Genomic DNA, 17,110 nt, shown 5'->3' with positions numbered 1-17,110 from the left:
AAAAAATGAAACATGAGCTCCCATTTGGCGGGGACTTCTTCTGATACCAATTAGTCTCAACCCTTCCATACTTTAATCAATTTTGAACTTTCCAGTTGGTACATCAAGCTCTCTTTTTATAATTGCAGTGTTACAATTTACTGTTACTTTACAATAAATATTCTGAAAAAGCAAATTTTATACTCTTAAGAAATTTCCTGTCTGATCTTATATTTTGACTCTTCTAACTCCAGAATCCTTTGTCAAGTCCTCACAGATACCTTTGAGATTTTACATGAGTATTTATAATTATTATTAATAAAAGTTCATATTTAGTGAAAATTTTCTATGTGCTGGGCCCCTGCTGAGCACTTTCCACATACTACTGTGTTTAACTTGGCCAATGACTCTGCGATAAAGGACCATTATTATTCCTATTTATAGTTGAGAAAACCGAGAAGTAGACAAGATACGAAACTTTCACAACATCACACACTTAGTAAAGGCCAAGAGAGCTCGAGAGCCCGTGCGCTTCTGACGTCAAAGTCTACCTCACTACAGCATTTTCCCACTTTGGAGTCTGTTCTTTTTAAAAAATGGACAAAGTATTACATTCTGTGTAAAAGAAATCAATTCAGAAGCCAGTTAGTAATCTTTCCTGCAGCCTTTCCTATATTGAATTCATCTAAATTTCCTTAATATAAGATTTCAAATTTATAAAAATTCAAATAAAGTATAAAAGCAACAGCTAAATCACACTGACAATATGAAAGTAAATACCAACTGTCTGATCCAACATCTAAGTGAGGCCTCAGAGAACTAAATTGAAATTCTGTTGAAACGGGTCATGTAGAAGTAGCCTCAAAATAACATCCAGCCCTTAAGGTTAAAAAAAAAAAAAAAAAAAACTCGTTACCTCATTTAAAACATTAAAAAGTGGGAGTTTTAATTATATCTCCCAAAAGGATAGAACAGATGCCTTCTTTAGATTTAAACTCTCTATATTCTCCCATCACTTAATGTAGTAAAGACACACAAAATACTAATCCGTAGGTGGTTTGCGCCACACTTCAGAATAAGCTTTCTAACCCACATCCTCGAAAAGACTTGTCTTACTGATGGAACCCTCTTTGCTTCCTTTTTCCCCCACTCTTGGCTTCCTTTTGGCCCTGGAATCTGGCAGCGCCCATGAAATTACAGCTGAAGGTATGGCCCATTACGACTTCCGACTCATTTGATCACATTAGGAGAATTTCACTGGAGGCCCTTGAACGCCCTGCATTGTCTTTAGGCCTTTTCCCCTGCCCGTCTTGCCCCGCCTGCCTCGCTGTGGGGCCCACATTTGCTCTCCAGGCTTCCATCTGATGAGCCATCACTAATCCATACCACCTCTCGGTGGGCAGAGCATCGCCTAGATCACATAAAGTTTAAAAACCCATACAGAGGTGATAAAAGCTCCCGTGCTGACGAGGTCGAAATGCTGTCACCAAACACCGTGGTTAGGCCCAACCAAATATGCATTGTGTTTTGCATATGTGCTTGAGACATTCAAATCTTGGCTGTAATGAGAGCCTTTGAAATACTGGCACAGGCACTGAGGTCCTAAAAGGAGGCCTCCAGCAATCTAACAGAAATCCCAGCCTCAAGCACCTGCATGGAAGACACAGGTTAACGACATGTGTGAGAATGCCAACTGGGCCGCTAAGGGCACTCACATTTAGATTTTTTTTTTAATGCTACCCTGCTGGCCCTCTGTGACGCTCTCTCTCAGGGTACAATGGACACAACCTGAGCTGAGAAGAAAAGACATTTAACGAACGTACGATGTCCCAGCAGCAAGATGCAGACATCGGAGCGACAGACATGCAAGTCGGATGGTTCTGGAATAAAAAGAATTCACCCGGAAAAAGCGGCTCACAGTGAATGCTTTTCACGTTAAACCCTGACAGAGAACCTGCAGGTCGCTAGAGGCAGGCGGGGGCGAGGCGAGGCTGAGAAGTCGGCAAGGTCATTCCGAGTGGGGAAGACTTTCAAGCTCGGGACGCCAGGGAGGATGTTGTCATCGTGGCCTTTACGGAGAAAGGCACATCCAAGGTGCTGGGCTCGTAAAGTCCCGAGGCTAGAAGACCAAGGGGTTTTTATTCTGAGATGTTTACCCATCTGCACTTTAATAGGGAACATGGTAAATCACACTCACTCCTGCCCTTCAGCACTCAGCCACCTCATCTTCCTAGGCCGGCGACCTCGGTTCAGGGAGGGAGGTGAGCCGGGATGAGCGCTGAGCTCCTGCCCAGCTGTTAAAGAGAGATCACGTCTGTGAAAAGAACTTGGACACTCACGAGTCAGTCATCCGCTCCTTTCTAACACGCCGCTCGTATTCTGAAACGACTGTTGTAGCTAAACTAACAGTGCCAGCTTGAAGCAGAAAAAACTCACAGCACTTATCATCGTCTCTGGGATGACGGTACCATGTCACCTACAGAGGTAACGAAAATGAAGCACAGAACAAAGATAAATCTTCAATATATTCCTCAGAGCAAAGAGAAGAGACTGCGTGGAACTATTTCTGCCTTTTCCTCCCACACTGCTAGACCGACTGACGTGACATGAAGGCAGAGGATGAACAGCTCCCGCGGGAGGACGCTCGGGCTGGAAGGGTCTCTGTCGTCGGCGTGGGGGGCGCACCGCGGGCTCGGAGGCTGGATTGGCGGCCGAACCCTTCCGGTACCGGGCAGCTCTGGCCAAGATATTTGGCTTTCCAAACTCTACTTTCTATTTGTAAAACAGTAAAGATTCTGCATGTTTCTTCTACCTCAAAACTGTGCTAAGTACAGAAATAAGTATGTAAAAAAAAAAATTGAGTTCTAGGAAGGAAAGGCCTAATAGGCAATAAGGGAGCAGATCAATGACAAAGCGCACTGATTGAACAGTTCTTTAAAATGTCGCCGTCATGATTAGAATGTCACTCGACCAGAGCAAAGAGCGGGCCATCGAAGTAAAAGCAAGTGACGGAGACGCGGCAGCGAAGCTCACACGCGCACAGTCTGTCACCCGGCGGACGAACTTGGCCAGCCAGGCATGCGCGGCACGGAGCTGGCTTTCAGAGCCCTGGTTCCTGAGCAATTACATTTTCCTACCTTCCTTCATTTTTTTTTTCATTTCTCCCTTCCTTCCTTCTCCTCCTCCCCTTCTTTGCACCGAGGGCTTACACAGACACGGCCCTCGAGTTGCTTCCAAGTCAGGTCACTTAAACAGATGACTGAAGTTCCATAATCGATAAACGTAACGAAGGGAGCGTCTGCTCTGGCCGGGTGCCCAGGTCTTGGCCCACGGCACTGCCACTGGACTCCGGACGGCTGTTCCCAAGGCAGCTCCGACGGGGGCGGGGGAGGAGAAGGCCCTGAGAGACGCGCCAGCCAACGGCGGCCCAGTCCGTCTCCTTTTGTAAGTTTTCTCTTCTATATACCTGTCCTTTTCCCTCGAGCCCCCTTTGGTTTTCCAATTGTCAAGGAAGGAGGAAGAACCATATGCCAAGGCCGATTATAGTGAACATTTTTCATTTACTATCCATCAAAATTAAATATTTATTTCTTAGGAAAATCATCCCGTAACGGTGGACGAGTAGAAGCCGAAGGACCATTAGGAGAACAGTAATAAGATGACAAATCAAGACGAACCACTAGAAGTGTTTCTAGGAAGGGGTTTCTATTCTAAAATGCCAATTCCAAAATAGTATTTTGGAATAAAAGTGAGGTTCTACCTGTGTATGAGTAAGGGGAAAAAAATGCTCCAACCCATAGAATACAGAATCCCATGACACCAAATGAGCTGTTCCCATTCCATCATTCGCCAAATTCAGAGGCTGAATTATGCATAAATATACACAACAATGGCTGAGGAGGCCGGGCCAGAGCTCTCACCTGGCGTGACCCCGGAGCACTCACCTGGAGGGCCCGGAGCACTCACCTGGCATGACTCCGGAGCGCTCACCTGGCGTGACCCCGGAGCTCTCACCTGGCATGACCATGGTCGGCGGGGCCGCGGCATCGGCACTCAGGCAGAGGCGTCCACCTTTGGCTAACCTATCACACAGCAAGGTGATGTGCTTCTTCAGGCGGCTTGTGTCTTTGGGGACGTCCAGTCGGCTGCCGAGGGTCAGGGCCTGCTCCTTTGAACTCTTCGATAGGCAGGTCTTCAAGAGGTGGGAAATGGCAGCATCCACCGTTTCTTCCCAGCCCTGGATGGAAAAGCCAATTCTGAATATGTGCAAAGATGATAAATGAACAAAGGAGGCACTTCGCCGTTATCTCAATAGAAGATCACGAAGATCATGAGTGTTTGTGTGTTCAAGTGTTAGGGACTTGTTAAGGGCTTAGTGCTTGGAACATTCCAGGCCAGTCTGGTTTTGAATTCTAGTTCTGCCAGCTCTTTGACCTTGAACAAGTTGCTTAATGCTTCTTAGCCTCATCCTCATCTACAAACGAGAATACTAACAGTCTGCACCTGCAAGGGCTGGGTGATTAAACGGGATGTACTTTAGAAGCGTTTAGGCCTGGGCCAGGTGCGAGCAGTCAGTAACAATCATCATGTCAGACACAGGTAAGTTTGATAATCGGGATGGAGAAGCTGCCAGGCCTTCAGTGCATTCTGCCTTATGCTTCTGCTGAAGGGGAGCTGGTCAAGACGGGGGGGGGGGGGGGGGGGGGGCGGGGAGGGGGGTGCTATCTGGAAGGAGCTGGAATGGAGAGAAAACCTTGGTGTCTCTTGGCAATTGATCCCACTGCCTTGGGGTTGCAGGAACCTATTTCGAGAGGGATTTCATGAGACATGAGCCTACCTAATCCCACTTCACTGCCCAGGTGACAAAAAGTGACACAAGGAAAGGAAGTGGGCCATTCACCCCACTTTTGCTGCGAACAGCGTGGCTGTGCTGCAGCGAAGACCTCGAGAAGTGCCTGACGCCTGAGCACATGCGGCTGCAGCCCCAGGGACGCGATGCTGGGCAGGGGCCCCAGCATGGTCGGGGAGGGCCCCAGCCCCGGCCGGACAGGCACGAGGAGGCGGCACCCCCAGGTAGCAACAGAACAAGGATCAGGAGGTCTGCTCACAACCTCCCACCGGGCTTCCCCGGGGGTTCCCAGGGAATATGGGGGAGGATTTTACAGGGGTCTCGAGGTCCGAAGCACCACAACAGGGAAGCGTGAGTGCACCTGAGTGTTACTGCCAACGTGACTCTGTTTGTACCCAGACTGGTAAGACCTAGGGCACCATGGGCCTGACCATCAGAGATAAAGACGGCAAATGATTTATTCTCATAGAACAACGCGGAAAGCCCAAGCCCCTTACATAAGAGGCGAGAAACCCGATAGTCAGAAAGGAGCCCCTAGAGACCTCGCTGTTAGCAACACTCCGTCCTCGACCTTGTCAGCCTAGCCACCTTCCAAACATGCAGATCGGACCGGGTCACTCCCAAACTTCGACTCCTACGCCCAGACGTTCAGGTGAGCATTTAAAGTCCTTCCTGTGCCAGGCCCTGCTCCGTTCTTTCTGTCCACTGGCCCCTCGCTCAGGCCATTGCACGTGCTCGAACACCCCCCCGCACACACCCCCCGCTGCAATGCCCCGTCTCCACCCTGGGCCTGGCCGACTCCCACTTACAGCTCGGCGCAGGCTCTGCTATCCAAGGAGAGCATCCAGGGGCCCTCTTGGGGGCTCTGAGACCTCACACACCCCGCTGGTCACAGCACTGCCCACCCTGTGCCGTGCTCACTGTCTGATTGCCCAGCTACGGGGCGTGGAGTTCTCCACACTGCGCCTGGTAAACAGAGGTGGTCAAGAGATGTGTTCCCTGGACAGAGAGACGGTGAGATATAGAGCCGGCCTTAGCGCTGGAGGGACTTTGGAGATCGTTAGTCCAGACTTGTGGGATTCTACCAGGATCCTTTATGCAAGGGCAGCCACGGCCTAGGCACGGCTGTCTTGAGGATCCAAAACTACTGCTTTTGGAGGTGGTTAATTACTTTCAGGGACATGTGTAGCCAACAGACAGCTCTTCTTATACTGAGCCAAGATCTGCCCACTGGCCCTTGTCCTACCCTCCGGAGTCGTGCAGAATAAATCTGGCCTCTCTTCCACATGACAGCCCCTTCTGTCTGTGAAGACGGCAATCCTGTACCCTCTCCTCCAGAATAAACATCTCTGGCTCTTCCATATATAAACACGGTTTTGAGTTTTCTCTCTGTCCTGACCTCTTGTCTTTGGATGAGCTCCAATTTTAAACACTTAAAAATTTACACGGCTAACTACAGAATCCCAGACTGACACCAAGAAGCCAGGCTGGGCCTAGCACAGCAGGGTAGGGCCCAGCAGCTCCTCCCGTCGACTGAGAAGTCCCTCGGCCAGCCTGGCCTCTGGTCGCCTCTGCTCTCTTGGCAGCTGCACTACACACTTTTAGTTCACAGTGAGGGAACAGAGCACTTCTCCACATCCACCACACATCTTCCTTCCAGTCTTACACAGCTGGTTCTTCAGACCAAAGTGCAGCCTCTCTATCCACTAGAGAATGTTTTCACTCTATTGACCCATTACAGATGCCACTAGGCGGATGAGGAAACAAATCAATTATTTTAGATTGATTTCGAAAATCCTTTTAAGAGATGTCGAAGACTATAAAAATAGCTTCCCACCCCAAATCATTAAAGAATGATAAACCACTGGTTACTACAAAGGTATCTCTCTATGCAACTGACAAAATCTAAACTCGACAAATATCTAAAATTGAATTTGTATTTCAATAATAATTGGAAGAAGTAAATGAAGACAGAATAGTAACCCATGTGTCACTGGAGAGGACACCTTTGCAAGGTGCTTTCACAGCCATTGCTGAAGACCCGTGGAGGACCAGCCAGAGCCCTTGTGCGTATTTGGCATCTGTGAACTCTGTGGTCACCACAGCAGGAAAGCGGCTCCTACTACTTTATAGACTGTTCATCGAAGCAAGCTACTGCTTTCACGAGTAGGTTACAGTAGCATATTAGATCATTTAAGTAGATATGGCATTTAGTTAATATAGAGGTTCTACAGAATAGCTTTTCCCATTGCCAACTTGCAGATCTAGTGAAAAATCATGTCATGTTTAGGTATTTGGCATGAATATTTCTTTACTATAATGAGGTATGATGCCAATTCTTCAGCAAGATTGCTACTAAAATATAGAGTTATTATTTGGAGGGTCTAAACTGCTATATAAACTCAAGTACAATAATGAAAAAGGAATGTTTATGAGACAAACGAAGAGCCTTTGAAATGAGTGTTTCATTAAATAAAAATGCAGTGTGATAATTCACTGATCAGACACGTAGCATACTTAAATGATGAAATGTGAAACAAAACTATGTGGAAATCTAGAATCTCAGATGTGAGAAGTACCTTACAGATAAGCTATTTTAAAACCTAAAACCCCTGACAGAGTTTAGCTGCACTACAAGCAGAAAACACAGGCTGCTTTCAAACAACCTACTTTGATCCTCTTTTCTTTTAATGTATGCATTCACTAATTTATTTCTAATCATTGGTTTTTTAGGTCATAGATATGAGTGACCAACTTGGTTTACTTATCCATAAGTTAAAAATCATTTTTTTAAATTTTTTAAAATTTATTTTCCAATCACTATTGACTTACTATATTGTATTAGTTTCCGGTGTACAACATAGTGATTAGACATTGATACCTTAGGAAGTGTTTGATCCTCTTTTTTTAAGCTTATGTTCTGCGTTTGAACCCAAAGCTTTAGATAGAGGAACACCAGGTAGATTACCTGAATTATCATGAATATGGATAGCCATATTCAATTTGTTTTTTTTAAATTAAGTTTACTGGGGTAACATTGGTTAATACAATTATATAATTTTCAGGTATGCATTATCATTTGACATCTGTATATTCTATTGTTTACCACCCAAAGGCCAGTTTCTTTCAGCTACCATGTATTCGACCCCCTTTACCCACTTCACCTTCCCCCAACTCCCCTATCTTTGACCCCCCTTTACCCCTCTACCTCCCCACTCCCATTCCCCCTACCCTCTGGGAACCACTAGTCTACAGTCCATGTCCATATTCGGTTTTAAAACAAAACATCGACAATGTCCCACAGTGCCCATCACCTAGACTAAGCATTAACAGTTGCTCTAGGAAAAAGCTTCTCGTCAAATGCACAATTCAATAGCAACTTACGAAAAAATTAAGAGTGGAAAGTCAAATTGATCAGGAAGATTCCAGAGGAAAGCTCCTTCTGGTGATGGTAAATTAGATAATCTGGAGCAATTATCTCCATAAGACTAACTAGGAAGATATATAAAAACCATTTCTTTGAAGGTACAGGGAAGCTAACAAGATAGTGATCACAGGTGGAGATCCAGGAAACAACAGAGGCCCAGGAAAGTCAGTCCTGAGTTTGATGCTTCTCCCCCCACCACCACCCCAAGGTCATTAGCTGCCTGCGGGGCCTAACGTGCACCACCCGCCCTTCCCTTATTCACCACCGCACAGTGACTTACTCTGGCTTATTTATCTCCACGTAAGAGGCAGCATGGGTCATGGAAAGTGCGTTGGAGTAGGAGTCAGAGACCTGGGCTGAATTGTGGCACCTTTCCTTATGAGCCATATGTCTCTGAAAACTCGTTTTACCTCTCTGAGTCTCAGTTTGCTCATCAGAGCAAAAAAAAAAAAAAAAAAAAAAAAAAACAGAAAAATTATTTCCCTTGCCAGGTGCTTGTAGATTTAATGAGACACATTTAGCGACTGCAGGTGCATAATTCCATACTGTTCTTCTTATGTGTAAGATCCTCCCGAAAAGTTTATCTTTTCTAGACTGGTCCCTATGAATGACAACCGTAGCAGAAATGACAGCAACGAGAGTAAAACTGGGGGACCTCATGTGTTAGGAAACGTGCTAAGGGTTTTACGAATGTTATTCTGGCTAATTCTTACCATTCGTCTACGAAGTAGGTACGGTGACTTCCAACTAAGGCTATAGATGCAAAGTATTTTCACTACGAATGACACACTTATTAAAAGTGAGAGCCCTTAGGGATCGAGGACTGTGTGGCTCCAGATCCGGGGCTCTGGGCCACGGTGCTACAGAGCACTTCCTTCCCACGGCAAGTGTGTACTTTCGATCTACTGTCATCAGATCATCTTGGGCTCCTTTTACGAAACTGGCCCTTGGAAAACATGGTATGAGGTCTTCCCCCAGAAAATGTAAGGTCGCAATTAAAATAGTCATGAAATCAAAATTTAAATTAGCTTCTTTTTTCATGTCAATAACTGCACATAATTAAATGAGATGTTATTGCATAATCAAAAGGCACTATGATCTGTGTCGGTTTAGATGGGTCGAACTTTAGAGAGAGTCCACCAAAGCTTTTAGCACTTGCACAGACTACTGAAACTGACATCTAGGAATGGCTTGGGGATGCCGTGTCCCCTAAAAACGTAACTCTGATGAACCTAACTTATAGATGCTCACTTCAAGGACTCATTACTGACAATACCTGGAGAAACCACTCCTGTTATGGAACCGTAACACACACGGGATCACAGACTCCCCAGGTACCCACGTATCGGGCAAAGCCCGGAGAAAACTTTACTGAAGCTAGGACAAGAAAAGAACCATATGAATAAACTAAAAACATCAACTTTTCCACTGATACTCAAGGAATAGCCAAACCCAGGAAAAAACACATCTAAAAATACATGAAACCACTGATTTCAGTGAAATTGGTAAAGCAAATACTCATGACAGAAGAATAACAGCAATTCCTTATTTTCTTGCGAGGTAAAAGCTAAGTGCTTTCCAGGATGTAAGATAAGAAGATACAGATAGGAAAAATGTTACGTTTTATTACTGACATACATGCACGCAGAGTACTATCCTATGCCAAGCAATACAACAGAAGTAGGAAAAATTACCAAATTCCCGGAACAGATGTGATCGAGTAATTAATATATCACGTCGGACTATTATTAAACCTGTAAACATCAATTCGCCTAAAAGTTTCTGCTGACTCTGAACAGAAGCTGCTTAACTTCTAGCAACATATGACTGGACCGAGGGAAAAAAATGAAGCACTGAGCTAAATCGGAAAGGAAAATGTTCATTCAGAATGAATAGCAGAGACTCAGAATAAAAATCACGAAGGCAACAGCGGCACGTTCTGAAATGCTGCCTCGACGACGCCCTCCCTCAGGGCACACGGGACGATGCTGTGCAGAAAAGTAGAGCAATGACCTACAGCTGAGAGGCAGGCGAATCGAACCCTGAATGTGGAGACGTGTCAGGAATCCCTTTCCCAGTTTATGCGGCTCATATATTTCTTCTTCTCCAGGTGGAAGAGTGACATAAAATGTATGTCCCGATAAGCCTAAACGAGCTCTTTCGATAATTACTACACACTTCAAGGGATTAAAAAAGCCTGATGTCACGATTTAATTGGCAGTGTTTCTGCTTTCCAAGCGGTCCGTTAAATCATGCTGTGACTTACAATCGATGGCGTCTTACTGCTGAAATACAGTAGTGACATGGCAATAGCCGCCAATTCTTAGACTCGCAGACAATTAGTCCTCGCGAGGATCTGAAGAGGTCCGCGAAGGCCGCCTTCGTGACACCTGCTCACCTGTCACGGACGGTTTCCCAACGAGGTCGCACATGCAGCGCGGTTTTTAAAATACGGTTTAGCACCTCCGTATTTGATCTTCCAGATGACACGAATCACCAAACATCAAAACTCCCAAATCTGAAAATGATGCTGAAGATGCCCAAGGGAGAGGCTCAGTGTATGGTCTAGTTCACTGGGACCAAACAAGCAATGTCATTTTCATTTACCTTCTGTAGGAAATAGAATTTGGATATGTCCTATTGAAGAAGAAAAATCTTATTTTATATCTATATCAATTAGATATATAGATATAGATATATAGATATAGATATAGATATATTTCATCCAAGAGTTATCGTGTTTTGGTAAATCGTTTATAGTAGGTCTAATGAGGGCCAAATTACACAGTAAAAAAATATATACAGTAGAAGAAACGATGTGCATGAGATGTGAAAGCAAATTCCACATGCACAGCCCCGGACCGGCCCTCCCCAGCCCGACTGTGCACGAGGCCGCGAGCCTCTGCTCCAACGCCTCCGAACCGGCAGCCTCCTCACCCTGTTCCCACCGAACTCCAGGCATGCCTCCACGAGAGGGGCCTGGAGAGCCAATTCACTCACTTCCTTAATGCCTTGTCTTTCCCCTGTACCATGTGTTTACTGGTTCAGTCGGAATATAACGTGAAAGTAAGCGAGCTGAAACCCAAACGGAATGGCCATTCTCATCCCTCTTCGAAGCAGAAGCAGCCCTTGGATCTAGTCTAGTTCACCACTGCACTGAGAGGAAACCAATGCCGAGAGCTCCGTAATCTGCCTAGGAACGCAGAGCTGGTCAAGTATTTGCTCAAAAAAAAAAAAAAAAAAAAAAAGGGATCTGAACCCCAGCCTGACATAACACAAACCACAGTTTGTGTTTCCCAACTATTAGCATTTAAGTTGCTTTCAGTATTTCGTAATTATAAACATAAACATTATGGTACCAAATGGATTTTAGTTTACTACTTTCAGTGCATTAACTTAAATTGCTGAGCCAAGGTTGGATTAGTTTTATGACCCACATTTTCCTAGAGGACTCTCTGGAACAAATGTATCAGAAATAGGTGGGTAGTTCCGTTTCACGACATGTCTGTCAGCACTGCTCATTCCCAAATTTGGCTAAATCCATACAGGTGAAGTGTACCTAATAGTTGTTTTCACCTGCATACATTCATCACCGGTAAGACTGAAAATTTTTACCGTTACTGATTTGAATTACAGGATATGTGAATGAATATACGTGTAAATCTGTGTGTGTGCTGGGCTGGCTATCAATTTATATCTTTTATCATCTGTACAGAAGAGACCAGGTTTTGCTCTTATAGAACCCAAAAAATATTTGAGGTTGCTTGCAAAATGGAAGTAGAATGCTTCCTTGAAAAAAAAAATGATTTAAAAAAAAGTATACAGTTTTTGGAGGAGACTCTGTAATTATATGAAACATTGCAAATATATATGCAGTACCAAGCAATGCCCAGATACTTGCATCCACCTATATGTTTAATTTAAACTTTAATTCTGTGGGGAAATAGAAGAATCTATCTTTGTACTTATTAGAAGACAAGCACATAGACAGTTTTAGAGTATATAATGAGAGCTACATTATGTCATACCCACAAGTGAAATTCTCAAGAGAATGAAAGCCAGAGTAAATACGGAGGGAATGAAAACTGACCTGCCTCCCAAAGAGGGTGGACAGAGGGGTGAACCGAGGACACTATTTTAGGTAAAGAAAAAAGCACGATTAGCCCTGGATTGATGGAAAGAACTGTGTACCCGAGGGAAAGTCAGTTTTCCCAGAATGAAGCAGAGAACCCGGGAGTCTCAGAAAATGATACGGCGGAGCCAAGCGACTGGAAGTCCTGGATGCCTGGCACTGGGACCCCAACTGAGCCCGGGGCGAAGAGAGCCACGGACGGCGAGCGGGCGTGCGACAGGAGAGCCACGCGCTGCGTCCGGCGGGGTCGTGCAGCTTCTGCCGACGCAGGGACGTGGGCAGAAAGGCTCATCCAAACGCCACCGCGGGAGGCCGGGGAGGACAGGAACGCGGGCCACGGGGGTTTCTCAGAAACGGGCCCTAACGAGCAGGAGCGGGCCCGGCGACTGAGCAACCCTGCCACGGCAGCTCTGCGCGTCGTGACAGCTCAGAGCGGGCGCTGGCTTTAGAGGAACGAGTGACTGACGGCCACGTGCACGCTCCTCAAAGAATGCCATGTCCCAGAAATGCCAGCATCTGCTCGTGGTGATCAGCAGACTCGGGCTGGGCTGGGCACAGATAGGAACTTGAGCTAACGTCGATACACTCGCAGCCAGGAATCAAATGCGTAAGCATCGTGAGGGTGACGATGAGCACTGCTCTCCTCTCTGTGGCCGTGCGAGTTGTACTTAGTTACTTATAGTTAAATTCCACCTCATTCCACAAAGGGTCTGAGCTGGCACACTGTGAGCCTGAAGCTTCGAATAACCAATTCTTTGTTCATTTGTTTAGTCTCTTTATTGTTAAAGGCATAGATAATATTAAATGTGTTCATTAAAACATTGTTTCATATTTGAGACACATAAACGAAGTTTAAAAAAATATGCATCCTGACTTGTACAGCGTATTCTACCAGGCTCCGAGTCTGACCTATCTCAACGATTTCAATTCTGAAACAGCAAGCGAGTCATCGGAAAGGCTCTGAAATACGTTACACTGATTCTAATGAAGCAGAAGAGAGTTGCATCTAACTGGCAAGGACACAGAGTATGTGGCCATTGTGAATATAAAACTAATTCCTGCATGCTTAACTTGCTGGCTAAGATCATGGGAATCACCAAAATATTTACTTTCTGCTCTATGTTCCCATAGACGGTTGTAATTGCGATGACACTTTAACACTCAGAAAAGGCAGGCTTGAAACTGACACCAGACTTCCGCCCTTTGTTTGCCTTTTACGAAGAAGTCATTAATAACAGTAATGATTAGCCATCTCGGTCATCACTCAATCCAGACAGGAGGTACAATGGCCCTCACATTGAATCTGACCTGTGACGTAGACGCCTTCGAGCCTTGTAAGTGAGCCTCGATAAGTCCCTCCACACAACAGGATTTCCTATTATAAACATCTGTTTTCTCACATGAACCATGCTGAACATGTTAAAAATAAGTTCTCTTTCCATATCAGTTTATAAAAGGAATAATCAATCAAGAAGTAAGGCTGAAGTTTCAAATCTCCATCTTAACTTTCCCAGGGGACTTTAAAGTTCAAAACTAGGGGAGGTAACTACTAGAACCTTAAAACACAATGAAGCTTTTCTTTTCATATACACTATATCCACTAAAGATATTAAATGCACTTTGAAAGAAAAGAAAAAGTCAGGCGAAATGCTATGCAATAGGCCACTATTCCTTCCCCCTCTAGGCCCGTGTGCAGCCAGGTCCCAGACCAGAGCACTGCTGTTCTTCCCGGCAGAGTCCTCTGAGTCGGGCAGAACACAGGCCGATGTTTAGGGCGAGGCCGAGACGGCCCGTTGGGAAATGCCAGCACTGCTCCTCCTTGCTCTCCGGCCATCTGCTGGACCTCACGTTGAAGAATCTGAGTCATCTGAGCTGTTTACTAGGAAAATGAGAAGCAGATCTGTACAGAGAACAGGAAGGCAAAGAGGAGTCATCCACATACCAACTCCAAGGGGTAGTGACTACCTACCATTCAGAAGGATTCTGGGGCCATGAGCAAGCGCAACGAGAGAGAATTCCTGATGACCACCATGTCTAGCGAGGCCATCCGGGGGAGGCGCGGCAGCACTTGGGCCCGCTTCCTCCCGCCCCCCCACCTTTATGTGGGTGCACACGCGCATCTCCCTAGATGAGTTTCTTGTTTCCGGGGGATCGCCTGGTTATCACGCGTAGGACCAGGCTGATCCCAGGATACCAGAAGTTAGGGCTCCTAACGCAAACGCCATGACACAACATGAAGCCAGGGCCCTACCCTACTTTATGAATTTGTTCAAGTGTGCGGAAGTTCTTCGCCCGACTAGCCAAGCCCTTCCTCTTACCGACTGACAGAACCACGCGGCAGAGTCTCCCGCAGCGATGGAAACGTTCTGCACCCGCGCGGTCAGACACGGCAGCCACTCGCCACAGGTGACAGGTAGGAAATCCAGTCACGGCTAGTGAGCCTGAGGAACTGAAAGTTCGGTTTTATTCCAGGACCGTATGAGACAGCCGGTATGCTGATGGCCGAAAACGATTAGAATACGTTTGCTTGCCATGCCGAAGTACCTCCACGATGGGTCTAAGTCTGTTTTGTTTGTTGAGTTATGCTAAGTGTCTAGAATACTCAATAAACAATCACCGAATGAATAAACGACTGGATCAACGTTTGCCATGTTAGGCAAATGCAGAGAGTCCCGTACAGCATCACGGGAGGCGGATGTGTGTAATGTCACAATGTCACAATGAAGTCCTCGCTCAGACTGAAAGCAGTAACACGACCCGCATTGATCTAAGTAGAGATGGCGTTTTCTGCAGAATTTCTGTAGCTGGTCAAGAGAAACAGGTTTCAATTCTGCATTGGGAATTCAAATCCTCTAATACACCCTCCGTCCCTAACTTGAAAAGTAAGAAAACAACCTGCTTGGAATTGCCCTACCAGGTACTCTGACGAAACTATTTTAGGCGAAACCTCATCAGCACAGGCGCGCAGTAGGGAGAGTACCATGTCACCCAATCCGCTGCTGAACTGAAATTAAGAGCTCTTTTTGGAGATGTGAAATGGAACACTAATGTTTCTCTTAGAGTAGAGGGGGTATTCCTACAGAACACATTTGGCACGTATAACTCTTAGCACCTTTAAAAAATCACATAAAATAGTCTGCAATACTAGCATTTATTTGCCCCCAAAATAGTATTGAGAAGTAGCAGAAATGGAGAGACATTACCAAAGAGAGCAAAGAAAGCAGTGATGTATTCTGTTCCAAATGGGATGGGACTTAAAAAAAAAAAAAATACTGATAATATAGTGCAAAGCACATTACTTTTCGTTATCGGTATAATGAATTCTAAATATTTTTGCTTGGTGAACCTGATATCATTAAGAAGAAAATATTCCAGAACTGATGATGGCATCTAGCCCGCATCTTGTAGCAATACAGCAAACCATCGTGCAGCGCTGTGCGAAACGTAAATAAAACATCTCTGAGCACTTCTTTCTACCACTCAATACTTCTGGGGACATCTGACCTTGAACTGAGAGTCTGCTGAAAATGTTGTCCACATGTCTAGAGTTCTCCCCCCTCACACATGTACTCTGCCCTCCACCCTCAACCGAACCATCTAAATTACATTCAGATTTTTGTGGTATCGTAATAACTTCAACATGGGATATATTTTCAACATTCTGGTCAGAGACTCCTTTCTTCCCCGCCTCGCCCTCCTTCCAAGTTATTTCAGGCTTGCATATTTCATTTTCACATCTCAGTGGGATACCCATCACATAGCATTTATTTGTGAGGTCTAAAGGCATAACGTCGGGGATTGTGAACTAGCATGTCAAAACCACATGCTGCATGCGTACGTCTTAAAGAATGAAAAAGGATTCCTTTTTTCTCAAGATATATAAGCTGTCTCAACAGTATAAGTCCAAAATGAATACCACAACCTAATTAAAGATGAAGAGCATAACAAGCAGTATTAAAATGTCTTTTTTGATTCATTCTTCTCCAAGTTATGTTTTTATCAAATGTCCTGTCTCGTTAATGACTTCAATAGACATAATGAGCATACACACCTTCTAATCTCTCCAAATTCAGAAGAGAGTTGAAAGAATCTTCCCCTAATGTTTTGGGAGGTACGACAGCAGAGAAAACAGAGGCAGGGCGGAAAGGGGCTTTGAGAAGATGCTAAAGACTTCTCCATTCACCTGTCGACAAGGGTGAACATACTCCTACATACTCCCTGCAAAATGAGGCTGTTTTTAAAGATCTCTGGAGTCAGAAATCCCACAGTTTCTCTTGGGACTCAATTCCTACACTTGAGTTTATTTTTTCTAGGAAAGTCTTCCTTTGGGTCTACCCATGCTTCGGGGCCAGATTCAGGAGCACGTGAGCTGGGCAGTCATACAAGGGCCCCCTGCTCAGAAGGGCCCCAAACTTGGTTTAATGCTTTGCTGTCGCCATCTTGAAATTCTTAATAATCTTCCCTCTGGACTTGTGTTCTGTCATTCCGATGGGACAATCCAGTGAGTGTGAGAAGGAAAGATATGCACGCCTCCTCCTCCGCTCTGCCCCTTTCACACACAGCCCCTTACGCTCACGATTCCCATGGCCCCGTGATGAGCGGGAGACTCACACCAAGTACAGGGAAGGCATGTCACATCCGGCACTGATGGCCCTGAAAGGCTTTTCACGTGAACCAGAACGTGTTTTGAAATGAATAAAGGAGGCGATCAATTCAAAGAAAC

The 17,110-nt window shown here is 45.4% G+C and overlaps 1 protein-coding gene across 5 annotated transcripts in view; it reads right to left on the bottom strand.

The window, feature by feature from the left end:
* BBS9 (Bardet-Biedl syndrome 9) overlaps window positions 1-17,110 on the bottom strand; it is a 301,889-nt gene that overhangs the window by 39,885 nt on the left and 244,894 nt on the right. For all 5 annotated transcript variants that reach the window (XM_016160080.2, XM_016160100.2, XM_016160068.2 and 2 more), the window contains one exon: window positions 3,994-4,216. In XM_016160080.2, coding sequence (XP_016015566.2) covers window positions 3,994-4,216 — 223 coding nt within the window. The remainder of the gene's footprint in view (window positions 1-3,993; window positions 4,217-17,110) is intronic.

Source organism: Rousettus aegyptiacus, unplaced genomic scaffold (assembly GCF_014176215.1).
Source record: "Rousettus aegyptiacus isolate mRouAeg1 unplaced genomic scaffold, mRouAeg1.p scaffold_m13_p_13, whole genome shotgun sequence".
NCBI lineage: Eukaryota > Metazoa > Chordata > Mammalia > Chiroptera > Pteropodidae > Rousettus > Rousettus aegyptiacus.
Note: the sequence above shows the minus strand (reverse complement) of the source record. Positions and strands in the feature narration are given on the sequence as shown.